The sequence below is a fragment of the Anolis carolinensis genome, chromosome 1 (genome assembly GCF_035594765.1).
Source record: "Anolis carolinensis isolate JA03-04 chromosome 1, rAnoCar3.1.pri, whole genome shotgun sequence".
In the NCBI taxonomy this organism is placed as follows: domain Eukaryota; kingdom Metazoa; phylum Chordata; class Lepidosauria; order Squamata; family Dactyloidae; genus Anolis; species Anolis carolinensis.
In genome coordinates this window covers 135,426,503-135,450,026 of record NC_085841.1, presented here as the reverse complement: position 1 = coordinate 135,450,026, position 23,524 = coordinate 135,426,503, and the positions used below count along the sequence as shown (strand labels likewise).

General features: G+C 37.0%; 1 protein-coding gene across 1 annotated transcript in view; it reads right to left on the bottom strand.

The window, feature by feature from the left end:
* Positions 1–448: 448 nt before the first annotated feature.
* myom2 (myomesin 2) overlaps positions 449–23,524 on the bottom strand; it is a 97,718-nt gene continuing 74,642 nt past the window's right edge. Inside the window, exons 25-37 of the mRNA XM_003215490.4 lie at positions 23,270–23,406; positions 19,541–19,685; positions 19,374–19,433; positions 18,579–18,646; positions 15,977–16,090; positions 12,394–12,481; positions 10,998–11,036; positions 9,059–9,164; positions 4,191–4,354; positions 3,659–3,695; positions 3,537–3,559; positions 2,885–2,940; positions 449–1,682 (exon numbers count right to left, since the gene is read on the bottom strand). Coding sequence (XP_003215538.2) covers positions 1,374–1,682; positions 2,885–2,940; positions 3,537–3,559; positions 3,659–3,695; positions 4,191–4,354; positions 9,059–9,164; positions 10,998–11,036; positions 12,394–12,481; positions 15,977–16,090; positions 18,579–18,646; positions 19,374–19,433; positions 19,541–19,685; positions 23,270–23,406 — 1,346 coding nt within the window. The 3' untranslated portion in view covers positions 449–1,373. The remainder of the gene's footprint in view (positions 1,683–2,884; positions 2,941–3,536; positions 3,560–3,658; positions 3,696–4,190; positions 4,355–9,058; positions 9,165–10,997; positions 11,037–12,393; positions 12,482–15,976; positions 16,091–18,578; positions 18,647–19,373; positions 19,434–19,540; positions 19,686–23,269; positions 23,407–23,524) is intronic.

The following is a 23,524-nucleotide window of genomic DNA, read 5'->3' as shown; positions in this document are numbered from 1 at the left end:
TGGCTTACAGACACACAACAAGAACCAGAAAGAATATGGAAAGTTATTCTGTAGACTCCCAAAATCCTACAGTCAGCAGGATTATCCCAGGCTGATTGAGGGATTCTGTGAGTTTACATTCAAAATATATTTTTCAAGTTCAATTTTCCATGATTCCCAAATCCATATTAGAGAATGAACCATTCTGGAAAACCATGTTGCCATAGTAAATGGCAAAGGTGTCTCCTGAGACTACTTCCCAACTGCTTACTGACCACATCATAAAGTATAAAATTAAATGCAGTTAAGAGCCATGGAGTGACTGATTAACCATAATTTGTTTTCTTTATTGTAAGTCCATTGTCTGCATGCTACCAGCTGTGAAATTGTGCAATAAGCCATAATTAAACGGTGAAAGAGAGTAAACAGAACTAGTTAAACGTGATTTGGTGCAGTAAGAAACACAAGGTGACTTTTCAAGTTTTTATTAGCACAAAGCAGGGGAAAACAAACAGACAGTGAAACCAATGGCTCAAATGAGTCCACTGTGGTGGCAAAATATTACTAAAGGTCAGGTGCACTAAAAGGTAGCAGTGCTGCAAAGGGAAACTTAGAAGGTCATTTCTTTTCAGCTCACTTGATGTATCAGAGGCTGCAATCTTGCATATGAGTGTATCACTGCAACCCATCAACCCATTTGAGTTTAGCAGGCTTTTACGTTAGCACCAAGAATCACAGCTCAGATTAAGAATCAGGATTCTCCTTTATGTAACTAAATAGTCTGCTGTTGCAGTGGGGTATCTTCTCTGACTGGCACTACTTTCATGATCAGAAGCATGAAGAAGGGAAACTTCCTTCCTCTTGCATCTCCCTACATCTGGAGAGGACTGAGGCTCTCGCTAGAGCCAGCTTTCAGGCAGGGAGCTTCACCATAAGTAGCAGCCAATTGCTAGAAAAGTACTGGATCTGACCAATAGTTGCAAGAGGCAGAGCTGAATCCCATGGATATAATAATGAGAGCAGAATGGCGGCTTCTACTATAATGATCTTTTGCTTTTTTGGCAAACTAAGTAAAGTTTCTTTTCCAAATGTGATTGCATATGGGGATGGTATTGTGACAGAATTAGGGCCCCATCAACACTGCAATATAATGCAGTCTAATTGCATTATGTGGGTCTATACTGCCATATAATGCAGTTCAGTTCAGTTACAACTGCATTATGAACTGCATCATATGGCAGTGTAAATGGGATCTAAGACTCTGGCACACATGTCAGAAAGCCTAACAATTCCTTGGACATTGCCAATTACTTAAGAAATACTACAGAAAAAAGAACTACAGCTTCACCCTCCCCTTTGTTTGTCTTGCCAACTGCACCCTGCTTATAAGATGCTTAAACTGATGCTGGAGCTATTGGCTTGACTCTACTAGTTCCTGTAGAGGGTTTGACTTCTGGCACCTCTTCACCATGCTTGTACACACTTATGGTGACATCTACCATCTCGCCACCATACTTGTTCTTGACATTGATGCTGTACTTTCCCGAATCCTCCGATGCCACTCCTTTGATTACCAAGCTGGCGTACTTCCCTTGCTCCAGTTTCACTGCATAGTGGTCATTCAGTTCCAGCTCCTTGTCATTCTTGAACCAAACTACTTCAGGGTCTGGATTGCCAAACACTGTGCAGGTCAGATTCAGGGTCTAAGAAAGCAAACAACGGAATAAATTAGTCATTTTGTCTCTCCTTAGTAGTGTGGAACATTAAGCCAATAAAATAAACACACCAATGGCTGACAATCCTAAAATAAAGGCAGGAAGAACAGAAAGGAAGTGATTGCAAGGAAAGTTTTCCACATCCTCTTTTGTATTTGGGATCTTGACCTCATTTGGGGTGAATTTCTGCTACAATGGTGAAATGTATCCTTTTTTAATGTAAAAAGTGCTATTTGAAAAAAACACTAAAAACTTATCAAAAACCGCTCTGTTTCCCCTCTTTTAGTTTCTATTTCATGCTGTTGTTCCATTCCCTCTCTGGCTTATTTGAAGGAACATTTGACTTTGTCAGCCCTTTCATTGTGAGCTAAGGTATGTGAGGGAGCACATAAAGGACTTTTTTTAAAAAAAAATGGAATAATGTATATGCTAGGCACATTAAATAATAATGTTCCTGCTTTGTGTTGACATAAATGAACGCCTAGCTTTAAACATCATTGGGGAATTAAAAGATTCTTTTTGTACATTTGTTGTTGTACATGAATATACATACTCTTGCACATTAAAAGTCTCTTTTCTACTCCCCCTGTGAGCTAATGTTCATCCAGAGTCTTTTTAAGCCTTGATGCTGTCCACTGATTTGGATAAAAGCTTGGACTTAAAAAAAAAACCTACCAAAGAAATGCACTTCAGAAACTTTTCATGCCTTTCTGCAACCCTTTCCTCCACCCAAACAGGGGCGGTGTTTTTAAAAGATCAAAAAAAAATATTCGTGAAACTGATCCCTGACCTGTATCTCAGATCTGTATAAGATAGATCCAGAGAGTAAAATACATCCTTGCCAGGAACAAATCCAGCCAAATTGCTATGATGCTGCACAAAGGTGAAAGCCTGGAGCAAAATCTTATCTGTGTTAAGAGGAGGATGCAAATGTTGGAGAGCTGCACTGTAGCAATACTAACACTGGGACCACTGCATTGCCACAAGTGTGATATGCTGACATTATTTGTTCAGATCTTGATTCGTCACGCTGCTTTACCAACAGATTATAATATGTGAGCAATGTCCTATGTGGTTTATAGGGATGTTTTAAATACAAAACAAACATTAAACAGTTCAAATGCTTTTCCCACCAGCACAAAACTGCTTAAAAATAGCCAAGATAGTCACGTAGTGAATTTTAGCTTTACCTTGCCTTCCATTATGGTTACAACATCAGGTAATCCACCAATCACTTTACCACGATCTATAAATATAAAAAGATGAAATGTATAATATAATAATTGCTGATGCATTTTACTGACAATAGAGTAGGCATGCAGAATATTGGTCTCATCAAAGTTTTCACCAATCTACTATATATTTCATTTAAATTTTAAGACAAAATGTTTGAGTCACCAGCTAATTCAACAAAGGCCCCATCTACACTGCCATTATAATCCCAATTGAACTGCATTATATGGTCATATAATCCAGTTCAATGCAGTTAAACTGCATTAAATGAGTCTACACTGACCATATAACGCAGTTACATCTTCATTATAACAGCAGTGTAGACTGGGACATAAACTCTGAAATAAGTAAACTATGATATTTGTATATAAAGCAAATGATTAATAGTAAAATCTATTCTGTGCCATTTTATGCATTTTTACACTTTCCACTATCATACCATTCCTTTATACTGCATTACTTCATTTGAAATTCACTCCAGCCAATGTGTTGAACTACATAGATAGCCATCATATGATTCAGCCTCACTAAAATGATACATAGCATACTAGTCCACCACACTTTCATGATAATATCTAATATTGGTTCCTCTGTAAATAATTTACTTACTCTTCTCAGCAAAAGCAGCTGCCCTACAGTGGAAAGAAAGGGAAACAAAAAAAGAAAGAATTATTATTGCATTTGAGTGACATAGATAGCCAAGATAATGTGTGGTAATTGTGTTTACTTACTTGAGTCTCTGGAATTCTGCATAGGCATCATCATAGGCTACAAAGAAACACATTTCAGCATTATAAATTTGCCTCTTGAATCAGCACAAATACTATCAGACATGTTTATTTTTTATCTATTTTTAACCTCTGATACGGCAGAGAAACATCAAAAATATGAATCAAAGCATTCAATATGAATTTAAAATTTACATTCTATTTGTATTTTAATATATGTGTTTTTATTGCATTTTAATCCTTGTACTATTTATTTTGTGATGGTGTGTTTTAACATACGTATTTTATGTTTTATGATGATGTGTTTTAACTGTGTCGTGTCCCACCTCAAGCCATGAGGAGAGACAGATAACAAATAAAAAATTATAGTGAGGATGATTATGATGATAAAAGACATAGAAGTTTTAGCTCTGCTTTTAACATGCTTGGCATAATATAAACATGTATTAATTAATGAAATGCAAAAAGAAAATTTCCATATTGTACAGCAGAACATTTTTACAGTAAGATAAATACTGTTGCCAAAGTTTCCTACCTTGCCCAGATAGATCTATTGTCCTCTTATGGGCTTCCTTGCCATCAAATAACTCAAAGGTGTATTTCCCTTTATCTTTTTCTGTTGGCTCACAAATCTGCATCCAGGCAACTTCATCACTCCCTCCAATCCTCATCTTTTCACTAGAAGAAATCTTAGATTCCCTAAGAAAGTAAACATAGGTAGTTTTCAGAGTATACTGCCATAGTTTTGATGGACCTGGCCATAAAATCTATGACCATGATGTTTCAAACCTAATAATTTGTTCGAAGCACCCAAGCATGCTATTGGGCATCTCTTTCTTTAATGTCATGAGATTAGGGTTTAGGGCAAGTCCTATCATTGAAAAGAATGAGGCAATTGCCTCAGGCAGTGTATTTGTGCCATCATGAAAGAGCAACAAATTATTAGTTATGTACTGTACTGTTGAGTTATTTTTACTGTTAGAGACTGGGAGAGTGCTATGCCATTTTACGCTTGTTCCAAAACAACCTGGCTAACTTTGAGTACCTTGCTTTAGGTGGAGGTCTTATTTGTTGCTCCAGCTCAGACATCAAAATTCTTGGAATTTAAGAATGTCAGTTTCTTATTTTCCCCACTTTCAGTTAATTCTGTCTTGCATCCAAACCATCATGCTTTTCTTTCCACATGAGAATTTGAAAAAGTCATCATGCTTTTGGAAATTGACCATCATGAATTTAATGAATGTACATGGCCTTAAGTCTACAGATAGTTTCAGCATTTTAAAATATATTTTTATATTTATTTATTTTTACTTTTGTTTTTGTACAGTTTTTAATCTGGAAGGTATTTAATAAATTGTGGATTCTCATTATTGGGAAAGGCAAAATACAAATGAATAAAATAACAGCATGAAGGATGATTATATTTCCCCCATCGTACACATTCCTCCATGGAGGCTTTCCTAACATAAACAAGTGTACCCAATATACCCATCTTCTAACAAGCAGTTTTCATTAATGTGATGCTCTGTGTGTTTGTTTATATGGGTTGCCTAACAATCACACTGTGGTGCATGCTCTTCTCTAAGTGCAAACATTTGAAAAGTGCAAGTCCTTGAAGGATTACTATGTTCTAGTTAGTATATTGATTCAGGAAATACAGGAAATTCAGTTACAATCCAAAAATCAATAAAATCCACTGGTACATGCAATGTCCTTTGAAAAAGCAAAACAAAAGTGCCCTAGGGCATGGACCAGGGACTAGACAGCCATATACTTTTCAATTCAATCAATTTATGAAAAGCTCCAACATCAGGAAGCACAACATGGGTTGCAGACTAACCCACAAACCAACAATGGTGAAAATCAATGACACACTAGCAAGCATCCCTCTGCAGCCTTTGGTAGAGCTCAAAACGGCAGCAGAACAAGTATGGAGAACGCATGGAGGGCCACATGGGAAATCTCTCCCCACACTAATAAACACATTTTCATGTAGGATCCCATTCAATGCAGCACTCGTACTTCATCAAACTACAAGCCCAGGATGCAACCATAGTGGTTAAAACAGAAACATGGGTACTATTGCTGTGTAGTTTGAAAGGGCTCCTAGTGAATTTATTCAAATTGAAATATATTCTGCATCTGTAGTCAGGAGATGATTCCAGAGACAATTTCATAATTGCTATAATATTCCTTTTATCCCTCTGGAGGACTAGCTTTAGACCCACACCCATCCTTCTCTTTTCTTGGCTCCTTCCTCTGTCACTTTGACCTTATTTTATATTTATCTTTAACCTGTACATATTTCAGGCTAATAATCTACATCCAGCTTTAAAGGCTTTCTCCACACTTTTACAGAAAGAACATCTGTCACCTAGGGATGGCTCTATTACTTTTGCTATTTATCATTTATAGTGCTTTCAAGATGTGTGTGGCATTTTCAGAGTAAAATAAGAGGCAAAACATGGAGGCGTGACAGCAAGGGGAAGGGAAAAGAAAGCAGATGAAAGGCAACCCAACAGGAGAGCAAGACGTAGGATTAGATTAGTCAAAGTTCTGTGAGTAAAAGCTTGAAGCGAGTAGAGGCAGAGTGAGAAAATAAGCCTTTCAGCTCAGTAACATATACGCGTATTGTACATTGTGTATTATATGGACTTCATTTAACTATCAAGAACACTGTTAAGTTGTAACTTTTTAATCTTGGCAAAGAGATGACTGAGAAGTGAAACTATTGCACTCTTTAAATATCTCAATGGCTGTCTCAAAGAGGAGGGGACAGGCCTGTTCTCTGTCGCCTCAAATAGTAAGACACCAGGCCTAATGTTTTCTTCCAAGGCAGAGAATACATTTCAATTGAACATTGGAAGAAATTTCCTAAAGTAAAACTGGTTTGGCAATGGAATCAATTACCTAGAGAAGTGGTGGGGTCTCCTTCTTTCTCAAAAATAGGCTTGACAGCTACCTGGTTGGGATCCTGCATTGAGCGGGGGTTGGATGCAATGGTCTATAGCAGTGGTTCTCAACCTATGGGTCCCCAGATGTTTTGGCCTTCAACTCTCAGAAATGCTAATAGCTGGTAAACTGGCTGGGATTTCTGGGGACTGTAGGCCAAAACACCTGGGGACCCACAGGTTGAGAACCACTGGTCTCTGGAGCCTCTTCTAACTCTGATGACTCTGTGACTTCAGTAGAATACTATGTTTCTATTGCAATGACTTGGGGTGGATGCAAACATAGGCTCTGCCCATCACGCCAAAAATCCTAGATGTGCTCTCCACTATCTCCTGATATACCTGGGAATAACTACTGCCTGAATCCCCACCAAGCAGCTAGTACAGGCAATGGTGTGATACAGATGGATACTATATGTTAACTCCCTACTATGGTGCTATGTGAAGAAAAAAGCACCACTAACTACAGGTTACGAGGCAGAGGCAGTATAAGAGAGGGCACAATGGCCTTTCCTATCCCCTCATCATACTTAAGAGTCCCCCTCCCCTCATTTTATAGGCAACCAACATAAATTTACTGGGAGTCATGACTGCCATCAGATGACTTCCAGTTGTCGATCCGGTTGGATCCCATGGAAGTAATGGTTTAAAACAGCATCCCTGTCTCAAGTGTCCAATGGGTTTAGATGCAGAACAACTATATCCCATGGAAAGGGATTCTGGCAGATTTGCATGAAAACAAAAAGCTGTGGATGGAGACTTATTGCCTATATGTGATGAAGATGATAGTGGGCACCTACAGGGAAACACTAAAAAACTTATGAGAGGAGAACAAATGAAAATGAGTGAGGGAGGACTAGAAGGTACAATCAGCTCATGATTGATCTCTATATTTTACTTTACGATGCCTCGCAATACTGCTATCTGATAAGGTTCCTAGAAAGAAATCACTCAAACAAAAGTGAGTGGTACCTAGAGTAGAGACCTCTGATGATTTCTCTTTCTCCATATTTATATTAAATGATTTAGTGTGCCCTTTTTCAGTCAAGGAGCTGAAAAGTTCTGGTTGAATATCTGGAACATTTCCCCACCCCTCCTAACAGCTACACTTGTAGCGAACTTAGACCTCAGGAGATTGTAAGAAAACTTATCTTCTTCAAAGTTGGAGCAGCTGGTATGAAAAAATAAACTCTTGCATCTACATGGGCAGCCTTTAAATCAATATAATGAATATATGTAATCAACAAATTCCTTTTAACGTGTAAGCTGACTAAAGTTCTGGTGAGATGAGAAATATGATATGATTAATCTCTACAAGGGAATGTGATGTGTCACGTTTTGTTCATCACAGCACACTTTTCCATCAAGGATTTTTAAAGATTCCCACATGTAGCATATTTTCACCCCTTCTCTTTCTTTTTTATGTCTTAAGGAAATTGCCATTGTCTACCTAATGGAAGCTGGTTGCTCTGATGGCAGTGTGATGATGAATCTGGTCTGAATTTTATTCAGAACTTTAAAAGAGCTATTCAAGGGACAGAGTTTAGCATTTGGCAAAACAATATTATACCCTGGATACCTCCTTTAATGTTAAGACTAAAAGCCAGAGTGGATTTAATGCTCACTGGTGCTGGAGAAACCAGCCTTCGCTTGATCTACCAAACATTTAGAGCAATATGCTTGATGTTGGTGACTGAAGAATTTGCTTACAAAAAGTATTTGTCCTACAGGTTCACTGGGAATCTAATTTATACACAGAAATGATATGACTAGAACATGAATGAAGAAATACCTAGTGTTAGGGCATGAGAAAAGGAGAAGCACATGCACATACACACATTCCCCAAATATATTTCCATCCAGAAATCACCTGATTCAGTAGTTAACACATCGACAACTGCAACCTACTTTCGCCAATGGTGCCTCCATTAACAACATAATAGAAAGTTTAGATACTTTCTGATTTGATAATTAGTTCAAATGAGGTGACCTGACCTAATGATGACAAACCCCTAAGAGAAAAAGGGTGAAATATTGATAAATTAGCTTTTGCTTTACTAACCTGGATTCAGCTCACTGAACCAAACAGACCTCTAGATGGAAACTTTGGTTAGATTCCCTACAGTGCAATGAGTAGATGATTGCATGCTGGCTTTAGGATTTGTTTTATACTCCCTGCTACGCAAAGTGTTTGGATGATTCAAGGGTGATTAGGGATTTGCCTGCAATGCTGCCAGCTGTGCTGATGACAGTATGAAAAACATGGAATGGCTCATTTTTTTTATGAAGAATTTCGCTTATTAGTGGTTACTGGGGATTTTGGAAGCAAGTTAGAGAGGGATACTAGGGACTTAACATTTTCTTTCCCCTTAAAATATCACCACTGTTGCTAAAGTATACATTTCTATGTCTGTGAATGTCAGGCAAAATTCAAGACTTGAATCTCACTTACTTGTGATACCAACTTGCTTTCATTTCCTCTGTGTAGTACTTCATGTAACATTGAAGTCTTATTCCTTCTGGAGTGCAGTGGATCTTCAGTTCAGAAGCAGATTTACCTGAAAGTTTAAACTTTTGTTCAAATCCGAAGCTTAGTTATTAAGAGGTCAAATTAGGATGTAAACAACAAAAATAGATTCTTAATTTAATTCCTTTTAACATCAAAATCCACATTTTAGTCAGTAAAAAAGTGGGAAGTACTTCTATGACAGAATTGCCCCTTTGTTATTGGTGTTAATTAATACCTTTTTTTTAGAAAAAGAGGCAAACTATTTTTAAGAGTTACTGTTATTATATAATCTGCACATGTTATCATAAATATCAGGAAATATCATTTCACAGACTAGAGTGAAATGTCAAAAAATTCTGATTGTAAATCTCAAAGTACAGTAATGATCCACGCACCTCTAGGGGATTCATTCCTGGACTTCGTGAATCCTGAACTGCACTGAACCCTATTGAAATGAAGGACTTCTGGAGCAAAAATACCATAGAGATGCACTGCAGGACTTGGAAAATGCTTACAGAGGCCATATTTTTTTGGAAGTGGGTAAATTAAACTACAGACAGGCCCGTAGCCAGGATTTTGATTTTTTTTTTGGGGGGGGGGGGGCTGAGTCTGAGTGAAAGAGGATCTACCCTAGTAAACCTTTTGTATCGTTATCCCATTTCCCCCATACATATGGGATATATTGAGCATGGTGATCAGATCATGATATGAATAAACATAATAGTTTAAATAATAAATGTAAGTCCTTCTCGCTGACCACCCTGAGAAGATACCAGTATACAGTTCCCACAGATGCAGTGATCATACTGCAACTGATGAATGATGATAATAATTATCAATGATGAGGAGGAGGAGGATAGTGGCATATCATTGAGCAGCTATATATTCATGCACAGACATGTGTGTATGTGCCTTCATCGCCTGTTGACTTATGCTGAACCATATATTTTATAGTGTTTTCTTGAGTCTATGCATTCCTCATTGCTCAATATTCATGTTTATGATCATGACACTATTGCTACAATAAAAAATACCCCATCTATCTTAATAGTCAACAAATGCAGCAAGTTCACAGCAGAGAGCCACCATATCCTCCTCAGCATGTTTCCCTCATGCCAGAAGCCTTTGCACTATTTTCACAGTTTAAGGAAGAAGTCAGTCAATAGCCTTGGAGAAGCAGGCTTCTCAATCATGAATACTGAAGCTGTAGGCTTAAATTAGGCCCTCCCATAGAATAAATATATCCTCCCATTTCCCAAACAGGCTTGAGATACTTTCCCAGTTCTGCAGACAGACCCTGTCTTATGGAATGCTTCTGGTGCTTTGTCTCCTTTGTACCAACTTTGTTGGTGTGGTATGGGACAAGATCCAGTTGGGTGTGGGAACAATCCTACTACCTGATCATTCCCCATAGGGAATATTGGCTCACCTGATTATACTCAAGGTCATGTTCCTGCTTCATGTCTAGGTAGCAAGGAATAACACTGACATACTAGTTATTAGTTACTGTGCTGTACTTCAAGCCAGGTTAAATACACACAGCTGCAGCAATAATAAGGTTGTGGCCTTTTAACTTCCAGCTAAACGTTGTGTGAAAGTTTAATGGTGCTTTCTGTGCAGGGCACCAATTCTTTACTGTTATCCCCAGAGGTGGCAGATTCCTATCCAACTTTCTGAAAATCATGAAAAAATCAAAGGTAATAAATTAACTTTTTCCTATTCAGAATTAAAAAATTAAAATGCATTCAGAATGTATTACCTACATACAGATAGATACAGATTTCGTGAGATTATATAAATGTCAGTATTGCTATCACTTCTGAAATAGGATAAATGTATTTACTTAATTTTAATCAGATAGAAAGAACATTTATTTACTCACCACTGACTCTAGTCAACCCCAGGATCATGTCATCATAAACTGAGAAGAGCAGGAGAAACAACTTCTGGTCAATATGGGAAATACAGCTGTGTTGTTTTTATATGAGAAACTACTATGCAAATAATGATACTGTAGTAGTTATTACAAAAAAATCCTAGAATTATAGATGGGAAAGGATCCAAATAGTTATCTAATTATCCCTCTGCCAAAAGACCAATTCTGTGCCAGTGTATGAATTCACAAGTAACGCATTCCTTACAGAGAGACATTCATTTCAGAAACACCTAGATTTGTCATTGTCACTTCTTATAAGTATTTCTGCCAAACATGTTTAATCTTGATAGATTTATATGTATGGATCTGGATGAGTCCAAATAAACCAGTTCAGATTTTAAATCTTGAAATTCACATCTGGTTGGTAGTGTGTTCTGCAGTATTGACACTTAGCAATATTGGGGCCATTTTCATATCTGGCAGAGGAATTCCAAATTGGCAGCAAAGTTAGCAGTATCAAAGATGTTGTATAGTGGCATTTGATGTCCTGGAAATGTAGAGATTTTGAATGTTTCTCAAAATATGTAAGAATTTCCAAAATTGACCTGCTGAACTCAACAAACAAGGAAGCAAAAATTGTGGATTCCATTTTTCTACTTCAAAATGCATATACCATATTAAGGGGAAATGTGTTTTTTTAAAGTTTATGGTTAACTTGTAAAGAGTATTTGTATTTTCTGTCTCCCCAGTGAAAAAGTGTGCCTTAGTGTGTTGAAAACCAGCATCACCATCAGCAATTAGAAAAAAATGTTGGGTTTGTATATAGACACTATGTTTTTTATACAAATCTGTTTGGTAACAGCAACAAAACACTTCATAAAATGTGCACAGATTAAGACAAAATACAACAAAAATACTGTAAAATTCTCTATTTAATAGAAGATTTATTTCCCTACCACTTGGTAAAATCTGTACAAATATGTGTATAAACATTAATATGAACTTTCTGTGCCATATTTATAAACTGATGCAACTGTAGGCTGAAATAATTTGTGAGTAGAAAAATGAAAAAATTGGCCAGAGCAACTCATCTTTTACTCTGCATTTACCAAATTGATCTCCTAGCTGTGGTTGCTGTTTGAAACAGTGTGGAAACCTCTCAGCTTCTGAATCTATTCAAAAAGCCTCCCCAACCATCTTATTCTTAGTTGTCCACCTTTTCCCATCTCAAACATATTGCAGATAAAGTCAAGAGCAAGAGCAAAACCCTAGAATCAAAGGGTTAAGAAGACTTAATTCCCACACTGGAAAAAAGGGTTGTGATCTATTCACATCATTTACCTCTATAGTATATTAATGTTGTTTCTATACAATGTTATATATGAGGAAACATGAGATTTACCTTTTCCTGATACATCAAGAGCAGAAATATCTTGACCTCTGTCATCTGACAATGTTGCCTTATATTCACCTTGTTCCTTTTTAGACAGCTAGAAATAAAATACAGCAATATTGTTGGGCATCTTAAGTGAAAGGAAGCTTTTACATGCTTGCTACATTTTCTGTTTCAGAAAGATTTGTTTTTAATTTTGACTAAACAGAAATTACATGAAAGAACACCAAGATGAGATGACAGCTTTTAATCTACTGCTTAAAATTAACTAAGCTACCTATCTTAACTTCCAATCACATCAATATTCCAATCACGGTAAACCAAAACAACCTTTGTAAAGTTGAAAAAACTATTCATTTTTAAAGAGAGGCAGTTATAGCTGAATTGAAATATTTATCAAGGATGTCCATCTCAGTTTTCACATATTCCCATTGTATACATATGGGAGGTAATTTAAGATAAAAGATTCAATACAGAAAAGCAGTGTGTATTTATTCAGAAAACATTGAATTCAGTACAGCCTATTCCCAGGTGAGTAGATATTGGATTACAACCTAAATTAAATAGTCATGACCACTTCTTAAACAAGCAAAAGCCACTACATCAGAATAAGTCTAGAGTTGATCTCATGGAAGTTATAAAAATGTAGAGGAAATTTTATTGAAATCAGTGACTTATTTCAAAATTAAGGACATGATATAGTTAAACTCAATGTTTGTAAGTCCCATGGATTTCAAGACAACTAAATAAGAAAATGCTTTACCTTTCCAATGAAAACTATAGGGTTTATGCTAAGCTTTAACTAGATCATGTCTATAATTAGGATCAAGCTGAGAGTCAGTGAATTCTTATTATAAGCAGAACAGGGGCACTTCTTTCACGAAAGAGATACTATAAAAATTAAGAGCAGCTAGTCAAAAGATCAAGTGTCTCAAGCGAGGTAATTAAAATACAGAAGTGTCATGTGGGAATAACATATTATAACAGGCTCACAATTCATGGAATGTGTGCATATATTGAATAAAAATAGAAGCAGAAAGGTTAGCGTGTTACATGAAGACTCCTAAAAAGTATAAAAGATTTCATTCTGTACCACTACACAGGACCTTTTTATAGAGCTGAAGCTAAAAGCCATTTTTTACACAAACACACACACAAACTTCTGAATAAAATCATTTGCTTAAACTAAAGAAGAAATTGTGAAGCAAATAGAAAACAAGCACCCAAAATGTACATTAATGGCACATTAAATGAATTGCTATGTTGCATGCCTTCAAGCCATTGAGAGTTGATGGCAACCTTAAAGCAAACCTATCATGAAGTTTTCTTGGCAAGATTTGTTTAAAGGGGATTTGCCTTTTGCCCTGTCTACATTGCCATATAATGCAGCTCAATGAAGATCAACGTCATTACATGAGACTACACAAACCATATAATGTAGTTTCAGACTCAAATCACTATGCCATGCTTGCTCTCACATGAAGAGTACCAACGAACAAAGCAGACAAAATAAATATAAGAAAAAGTAAAACTCTTTTGGAGAGTTCCAAGCACTTAAACAGCTGCCAGACTTGTTTCTCTAAAGAGGACAGTGAGATGAAGGAAATATGTCTATACATCAGGGGAAATGATGTGTCTCAAAACCGTTCTGAAATAAGGATTGTTTTCTGCTCAAGTCTAATGGTGGGTAACAGTCAAATGCACAATAGCACTTAAAAGCCAATTTAAACAACCTCATTCATTCACCCATCCCATGTACCAAAGGTATTAGAAAAAACTCTTGTTGACCATAGATGATGTATACATGGGAAAGAGGGGGCAAGCCCTATATATTTTAACTTAACTTCCACCGTAAAGGTTTCTTAGTTCCAAAATTACAGAAATTAGGGACATCAACTGAAGATGTATAACAGCTTTTAAGAAGACAGGAAATACATGGTGGGAAGTGAAAAAAATAGAACAAATTTACAGGTACAGCTGTTTGACATTCCTTTAAGTTATTTTTTCAGTAAATAATATATAGAGGACGGATTTGCAAAAATATATGCTTTTGCAGTAACTTTTTGGTCATGAATATGCATTGTTGGGAAGGCTGGACAGTTTGTTTCCCATGGGAATTTCTAGAATTTCCTAGTAAGTACAGAGGCAAAGACGTCTCTATGGACCTCTTCCCATGTCCCTGGCCCCTGTGCCATTTCGCCAACAGTCGCACAGGGCGCCCCATGCGCTCTCCCTCTTTTCCCCATCAGACAGGAACAAGGTGGCCTGTCCCTGTCCCCATCAGATGAGGGAAAGGGCCCAACCTACTTAACTCTCTCTCGACATGGTGAGGATTTTTTAAGATTTAAAATTCTTCTCATTAGAGTTTCCTGGCTTTTGATCATTTTTCAAATGTTTCAGATGTTCTCTCTATCCTTACTGTTTACTAAATGTTTGCATCTCTCTCCCCCACCCCATTGAGATCTTTTTCCCATATGTAAATCACCTTAGATTCCTTTCAATTTGGAATTATACAAGTTTTCCTCATCTTGGCATGTTTGGAATTCAAATGCTGTCATAAACCTAACCAGCGCCCTTGTACCTTGTTGAGACATATTTTATCTCAATGTGCTGCTCACATATTGTATAGGCTTGATTTGTGTGAAGTAGAATGCAGAGGAGTATTATTCATCACTCTGTTTCTTTTCTTTGCATTGGTTATATTTCACTACAATATCATGGTTTTATTTCATCTGATATTATGATATATTTCCTTATGATTTACAACATTGTTTTATGTAGTATGAGCTTGTTTATTGCATTGCATTGTTGTTAGTTGTCATGCTTATGCAAGCATGATAGCTAACAACAATGAAAATGTGACCGCACAACTCTGCATGGAACTTCATATTTGTAAGAATAGCCTTACAAATAAGGTCTCCCCAGGGTTGTGTGGTCACACTTTCATTTATACAGTGCAATTTTCTATTCTATCCTATCTACAATCCTCCATCACCTAAATCTGCTGAAATGTATTCCTTAGAGCAGTAGTTCCTAACCATTGGTTTTCTAGGTGTTTTGGACTTCAACTCCCAGAACACCACCCAGTTTGTAGGAGGAAATAAATAATTATATCCTTTCTATTTCTCTAACCAAAGCAACACACATTTGTTGGATTTTGCCCTAAATAAATAAATGGTTAAATTAAAGTTCATTCAAGTCCACTGGATGCCTGAATATGATATTCATGCAATCAGTCACTTGTGCTAACAGAATGAAGGCATTCAGTTTTTGCCTTTTCATTTCATCCTGCCTAACTAGAATTCAAAGAGTATTTCAAAAGCAAAGCAAAGCCCCAGATATAAACTCAAATATAAAGCAGGTAGGAAACCTGATGGAAACCCACAACATTCTTTAAAATGTAACCTACAGACGCAAAGTGTAATTTCTTAACCAACAAGGGACTCAAATAAAGGCATCAAAACACATGCAGAACAGTTCTATATACTAAAAAAACAGCCATCATGCAGCACCCTCTGTGCTCTTAAACTGTTCAGCAGGATGTTAGGAAGGAATCATCCCATTGTATAATTCATGAATAATCCTACCATACCCTTGGAATAGTCAAGCAGCACAGTCCTTTCTGCAGATCAGGTGCCTCTTCAGTCTCAAGTCCAGCTCCATCTTTGTACCACTTGAAAAAGGTCTCCTTCTTGGTATTTGCTACCTGAACAATGATAACAATAAAATAATGGGAATATTATATTGTGATGTGTGTGCCATATAGGGCATCAGAAGACATGACACTACCTGCATTCCCATTATGAGTCTACTTGACCATTAAGTTCCTCTTTGGAAGCACTGCTAGACAATAAAGCAGAAAGTCTTCACTTAACTATAGTTTCTCATTTCACCCTAACCAGGAAATTATACCAGCAGTTTTGAAATAAGCCAGAAGATATTGTACTGGTTTTATATCCCCACTTCTGGCAACATTTATAACCATACTTTCTTCCCTTGGATGAAATGCTAATTGAAGTGTTCCTGTTTTGAGCAAAGCGAAGGGGATGCCTGCGTGTGCAAAAGGATCATTCGTATCTCAGTTTCTTAGGTTCTGCTTGTCCAATTGTGTCAGTATGTTGTGTGATACATCAAATAAAGTATATTGGTTGGCATGTGAGATGTTCAAGTTACAGTATTTAAGAAAGAATCTATTTTAGAAAGTTTTCAAAGAAAACATTTGATTGCTATTCAGAGATACTGTTTTACACTGCTGACAGAACTGTCTATCAAAGAACTATTTGCTCTGTAGCTGCAGTTTTGTCACATTCATGTAACAACGGCCAGAGCCAAATTATGAGAGGACACATCAAAATTACATTTTTTGGACTGTAAAAGTATTTCATGGTGATATTCACAGAGGTAAAATATCCTGATTGTGGAGAACAACTTTGCACGCAGAGAAAAATAAACTGCTTTTGGATCTGGAGAAACTTCTCAAAGCAATTTGAGAGAGAAAAAATATTATACTACTTAAAGGAAAAAAGCCAAAAATCATATCGGTAGTAGACGTTGCTTCTTGGGTCTATCAGTGTAACATTCTGCATTATTTAAAAAGAAATGTGGGTTCCTTAAGATGATAATTATAATGAAGAGAGATATACTACTACTACTGTTGCAAGTTGGGAAGTCTGACAGACAAGATTAGTGAGGCCAGAATGCTGAAAATGTTCTTTTGATAGTAAAGTTTTTAACAATGAAATTAAAATCTCTTTGTTTCCATCCTACTGAACTTCACTGAATTTCACCTTCATTTCCTTACTGTCCTTGTTTTCTTGTTGCTGGTGGTGGTGGTGGCGGTGGTGGTGAGTGTCTTTCCAAGTAAGGCAAACCTCTCACTGGTCTGTCTTGTTAAAATCTGTTCAGAGAAGGTTTGTCCTTCTTCCCCTTTGAGATTATTTTTTAATCATGTCAGAAGCGACTTGAGAACATACTGCAAGTTGCTTCTGATATGAGAGAACTGGCCATCTGCAGGGAGGTTGCACAGGCGATACTAACTATATTTATTCTTATATCCCTCCCCATCTCCCTGAAGGGACTCGGGGCGGTCACATGGGGACCAAGACCAGCAATACACAATAAAATACAATCACATAAATACATTTAAAACATATAAACATAAAATCATAAAACATATAATACATTAAAACATATTCAAACAATAGCTACTAGTCAGGTGCAGTTAACATATTCCACTGGGGGCAAGGCAAATGTTGTCTGTGTACAATATCTTATAAACCTCTACTGAATGGACCGGAAGAAGAGCAGTAACTGAGTCTAGGTGGAGGTAAGGGACAGTCGCCCAGATGTGTTACCTGGGAGGCTTGGCAGACTTCTTTTATGTCCCTGCAAGCTAAAGCTGACAGACGGGAGCTCACCCCATCTAACAGATTTATACCAGCAACCTTCAGGTCATCAATCCAACCTTCAAGTCAGCAGTTCATCCGGCACAAGGGTTTAACCCATTGTGCCACCGTGGCTCCCCTCTGAGGCTGAGAGAGTGCAATTTAGCTAAGGTCACCATGGAAGAGTAGTGATTTGAACCCTGGTCTCCAGAATCCTTGTTCAAAGCTCAGATCAACAGACCTCAGTGGCTTCCTTGTTTTGTAAACTTCTAAAAAACTTTCAGACTTCTAAAAAACTGTAGGCTTCTAAAAAAACTGGATTATATGAGTCTATACTGCTTTATAATCCAGTTCAAAGTAGATAATCTGGATTTTATGACAGTGTAGAAGCGGCCCCATATAATCCAGTTCAAAGCAGATAATGTGGATGGCAGTGTAGAAGGGGCCGTAGTGCAATATTCAAATCAATACACCACTCTGGCTGTCTCCTTGGGATACAATCCATACTCACCTGAAGGTAAATCCCACGATAGTCACTCAATCTGTACTCAGTGGAACTTATTTGTGAGCAGGCATGTATAGGCTCATGACAAAAGTAGTCTTAGGTTATGCCTATGATTGTTCTGTCTACACACACACACACATATATATATACACACACACACACACAGTTTTGCTCTTACTACAAATCCTTTTTCCTTTGAATAACAAGTAGTGAATGGTGCAGTTTTTATTCTAAATTCCTCTTTGTAACAGTTACATTTTGTCCCTTCAGAAATGAGGATTGTTTATCAAGAAAGGATTGCTCACCTTACAAAGCAGCAGCACTTCACATTCTTCTGAAACGTCCCAATATAAATACTCCAGAAAATGAGGACCTAGAAAGAAGAATATGCAGACATTTCACCTCATTAATAAACGTATAAAGAAAAATAATCCTAGAGCGAACCTCCTTATCAAGTTGTGACCCCTCATTAAATAATTTACTTATTTCTAAATAAATAAATAGCACTGAGCCATGGCAATTAAAGGGTACTCATCAAGCTTCATTAATTCTACAATGTAGATGCATCCTTAACCTTTGCCTTACATTCAGGCAGTTTAGGTCTGTTTTTTAATCAGTCTCATTATTTGCAAAACCTATGTGAAAAATTATTTCAGAGAAAAGGCACATTACACTTTCAATAGTATAGCTGTAATATGTATTTAGGGCCAGATTTTCCTGGTTTTCCAATTTGTCTTTTGGGGGGGGAAAGTGAAAATAGACCACAAATATTTATTTTTGACACCTAAACTGAAAAGGATAGCAGCACCCCCTTTCAAAAGAAAGCTCAGACTTACATTACTGCACTGTAGTTTGAATGCATGGCAGAAAATAGTTTTAAGGGATATTCCGATAGTAACTCTGGAAGAAGGATTGTCCAGCAATATAGGAGAAAGACTGAGACTTAGGAATTTCTCTCAAGAGAAACAAAAGATACAGGGACAGGGAGTACTGAATGCTTAACATGGTCCAGGAGAATTAAGGGTATGTATTATTTTCCGGAATGTTTACTCCTATCAGATATGAAAAAAACAAAGCTTTTTCAGGTGTTTCCATTTTACCTTGTTTCCTCAAGAACTCCTTTCTTTGGAACTCAGCCTCAGCCAAGACAGCCTTGAATGCTTTAAAAAAGAAGAAGAGGAGGAGGAGGAGTAAGGTTAAGAAAAATCACCTGATCACCTGAATGTTCAAATATATATTACTTTACACCAGATAGATGGTAACTTACCATCACCAATAAGAACTAATGAAGATTGAGTCTTGGCTTTTCCATCTTGGAGCTGGACAGTGTAAGTACCTTCATTTTCAATAGTAAAACGATCCATGACCATCTCAATTATACCAGTTGAATGATCACATTTAATTTTATGTGTCTGAAAATGTGAAAAATCAAATAAAATATCTAGAGGATATGTCTATCCCATCTGATAATTCTTACATTATGCAAGGCACAATTTAAATGGGAACCAATTAAAACTGTGGGAGATCATTACTGTATGAAATGTTAAAGATTAAAAATGGTAAGAAAATGCTTCAAAATAAACAGTATATTTGTAATCCATGAGTTTATTGAACTGGCCAAGCATCAACGCAATGAAGAATGTCTGCCTCAGTTCAGTACAATCATAATGAACTACTACTGCTCACAACCAAGAAATAATGAAAGGAGAGGAAACCCCACCAACAGTAGAGATAGATAGTTCTGCTTCTATAAAGCATTACTCCAACAACAGTTCTATATGAACAATCTAGTTTTCCCTCTTCCTGTTTCTACACTGTTTCTACGCAGTCCAAAACTGGCTGTACCTTCTTGCAAGGCGTTGAAAGTTAATTGTAAGAAGAATGGATATACTGATGTCTGTTAGGTAAAAGTAAAGGTTTCTCCCCTGACATTAAGTCTAGTCACGTCCAGCCCTGGGGGTTGGTGCTCATCTCTATTTCTAAGCCAAAGTGTCAGTGTTGTCCTTAGATACCTCCAAGATCATGTGGCAGGCATGACTGTATGGAGCATCCACACTGATGTGTGGAATACCCCACATATCAGCACTGGTAAACAAGAAGCATTCTCTTCACACTGCTCATTTATGGTTGGCTCCCTCATATTGTAAAGTTCAATTTTCTTATAGATAACTTTCCTAGCTTTGCTTTTCTACCCAGACAATGGTTAAAGCTGTCTTGACATCACTCTGACCCTTTTGTTATGGCTCAAACTTCATTTTAGAACATTATAAAATGAACCAATTGATTTGTTTGCCTTTGTTTTTTCATTGCTCGGTTCCATCATAATGTAATGATCTAATGGCCAAGCTGACAATCAAACAAAAGTGCGGAAACTGGAACAGGTGAAACTGTTTAGAATCTAAACCCTTTCAAGCCTAGGTGAATGGGTCAATTTTATTTTTCTCCATGTTGTACTGCCTTTAACGGAGGCAGAGAGAAGGGCTAGTCTAATTCCACATATACTAGAAATGATAGAGACAACATCTTAAACCTGGGCTTCCTGATTTATTGCTTCATCGCCTGTCCACTAAGCAATACAAACTGAAATTGTTATGGATTATGTTATTTCATAAAATGGTTGCTAAGATGTGTGGCCTGTCTCATACTGTTTTTATCTTTGTAAAAAGGAGATAGTTATCATTTTTCAAATTATTCAATTGACATTTTATCATTTACACCAGAACGTTATTATACAGAAAGAGGTCTATAAGCTCAAATGACCATCTTCTTTGCACCAGGTCATTTTTTTTAAATAGTGTTACCCTCTGAGTGGCTTTCCACTATTCATAAGGAAGATCTGCTAGACAGACCCTATTGACTTTAATGGAAGTAGTTTGCATGCACAGCTGTGTACCATTTAATATTAGTGTATTCTTTATGGCAATGTGCCTATTGATTCGCTACATTCTCTTCCCCCTCCAGGTCTTGGTGATATATGTATATCGTATATACGCACATCTGCAATAGCTCAGTATCCAAAACCTAAAACCTAACAGTGTTTCCACTCAAAAAAACAAGGAAGCAACAGTTCCATTTCTTATTCCTCATGCTTCACTGGAATATCTTTTTCCCCTCTTTTTTTTTAGCCACAGGATTAAAATTGCAAATTCGATGAGCTAGCAAATTTATTCCGCTTTTTTATTGTACTTTGTTTCAAAAATCCTTGGGAAGAAAGGCCAGAGGAAGTTGTTCCAATTAGGGACTTATTGGAAATTATCTATTTTTGGCCAGTGTCAAAAACAAAACTGTATTCTTGCAAGTATGATGGTCTATTGAACAAGATCAGCAGTATCAGTAGAAGTCTCTAGGCAGGTTTTAGGATATAATTAGGTTTCTAGCTATTGCCATTATGTGGCAAGATGAAGTTCAATGGTTTTATGGCAGCCATAAATACAAAGCTTTTATGTGAATTTCTACAAAAATATCATCAATCTCCAAATGCGAACGTCACTTGTGGCTTACTAATTAAAGAGGTGAAATAATACTATGGTTCTTTTTCTCTGCATTTTTCCTTCTAAGGGCAGCTCTGATGCCAACATTATCATATCATTGTTAAAAGTATAAAGATTAGGAAAGAGTGTAAGATGGGATAGATAACTCAGATACAAAATGGGGATAACTCCTAGACATTACAACTCCAATAAGGAACCAAAGTAGGCAAATCTTAGGATATTCTAAATAGATAACACTTCATATTTAGTCCTGTCTATATATAAACTACTGTACTAAAATTACCTTGAGAGTTTACAAAGATGGGAAAGAATCACAGAAATAATTATTTTATGTAAAGCCTTGGAAAGCATTCTAAAGCCATCCCAGTAGAAAAGAATAGAAAGGATGAGAATGTGATTGGAGAGAAATTTAATAAGCTGCTACTACTATGGCTTCAAGGGACACAGTGTACTGAGCATTGGACTACATGGAGACCAGGGATTCAAATCTCTACTCTGCCACTGAACCCACTCAGTGTCTCTGGGAATGTCACAATCACCCAGCCTCAGAAGAAGGCAATAGCAACCTTTACTCTGAACAAATCCTGCCAAAAAAACCCCACCTTAAGATTATCATAAGTCAGAAATGTACAGCTTTATTTTATTCCAGTGGTGTGTTGGTTAATATACACCATGTAGTAGAAGCACCTTCTAGTCATTTCTGACTTAATGAAGCGGAATACTTCGAATATTCATTTCATTCTTGTACAATATTTGCAAGTTTGGGTTCACTTCTCACACAGTAAGTACAAGAGTCACTAACAGAACATGGGCTCTGATGATTTTCTATACTGTTTTGACACAAGTGTACACATTCCTAGACAGCAGTTGGGGGCCCTGGCACCTTACCAAGGCTTACTATGCTCATACTTGCCTATACTGTTGCATGCTTTCAACCCATTCCCAGCTTATGGTGACCCTAAGGTGAACTTATCATGGTATTTGCTTGGCAATCTTTGTTCAGAGGGGATTTGACTTTGTCTTCTCCATGATGCCCTTTCCAACTCTGTGATTCTATGACTTTCTTATTCTAAGCCCTGGGTATGGACAGTATTAATTTCCCATAATGTTCCTGATGTAACATTGTTCTGGGCTATCATGGGAATTTTAAATAGTGGCTCCATTAGAGCATTTCTGCTGCCTACCAATGCAAAGGAAGACATGGGGAGAAGGATAAAAGTCCCCTATGCCCAAACCTAGGGCTGGGAAAATAATGATAGTCTTCAGGAGCAAGAAAAAACCTTTTTGTAGTTTTTCTGACACAAGCTTGTGGGGTTGACTATCCCATTAATGTTTTCCAATAATAAATGAAATACATCCAATTCTATCACTCATTCCCTCATCAATGAAAATTGATGATATGAGCAGTTCATACTAACAGTCTGGGTTTTCATATCCATTTATATTTCTTCACTAAAGCAGCTTAGACAAGCTCTCGCACTTCATTGTTCAAGGTTTGTCCTTACCTCACTGTTGACAACTTCAGTGTCATTGATTACAAATCTATAGCTGGCATCAGCCGAAACGCTCTCTGCCTGAAGCCAGAAACGAACTTGTCCTCTATCCAAAATTTCATAAACTAATTCTGATTTCAGAGGAATTGCTGCAGGAAAAGAGCACAGCATAAGGCAAACATGTGAAGGCTTTTTGGAATAACTTAGCAAAAGATAAATCTCAGTGGCTTAAAGCTTTTGAGAATCCTAAGCAACAAACGAAATGTT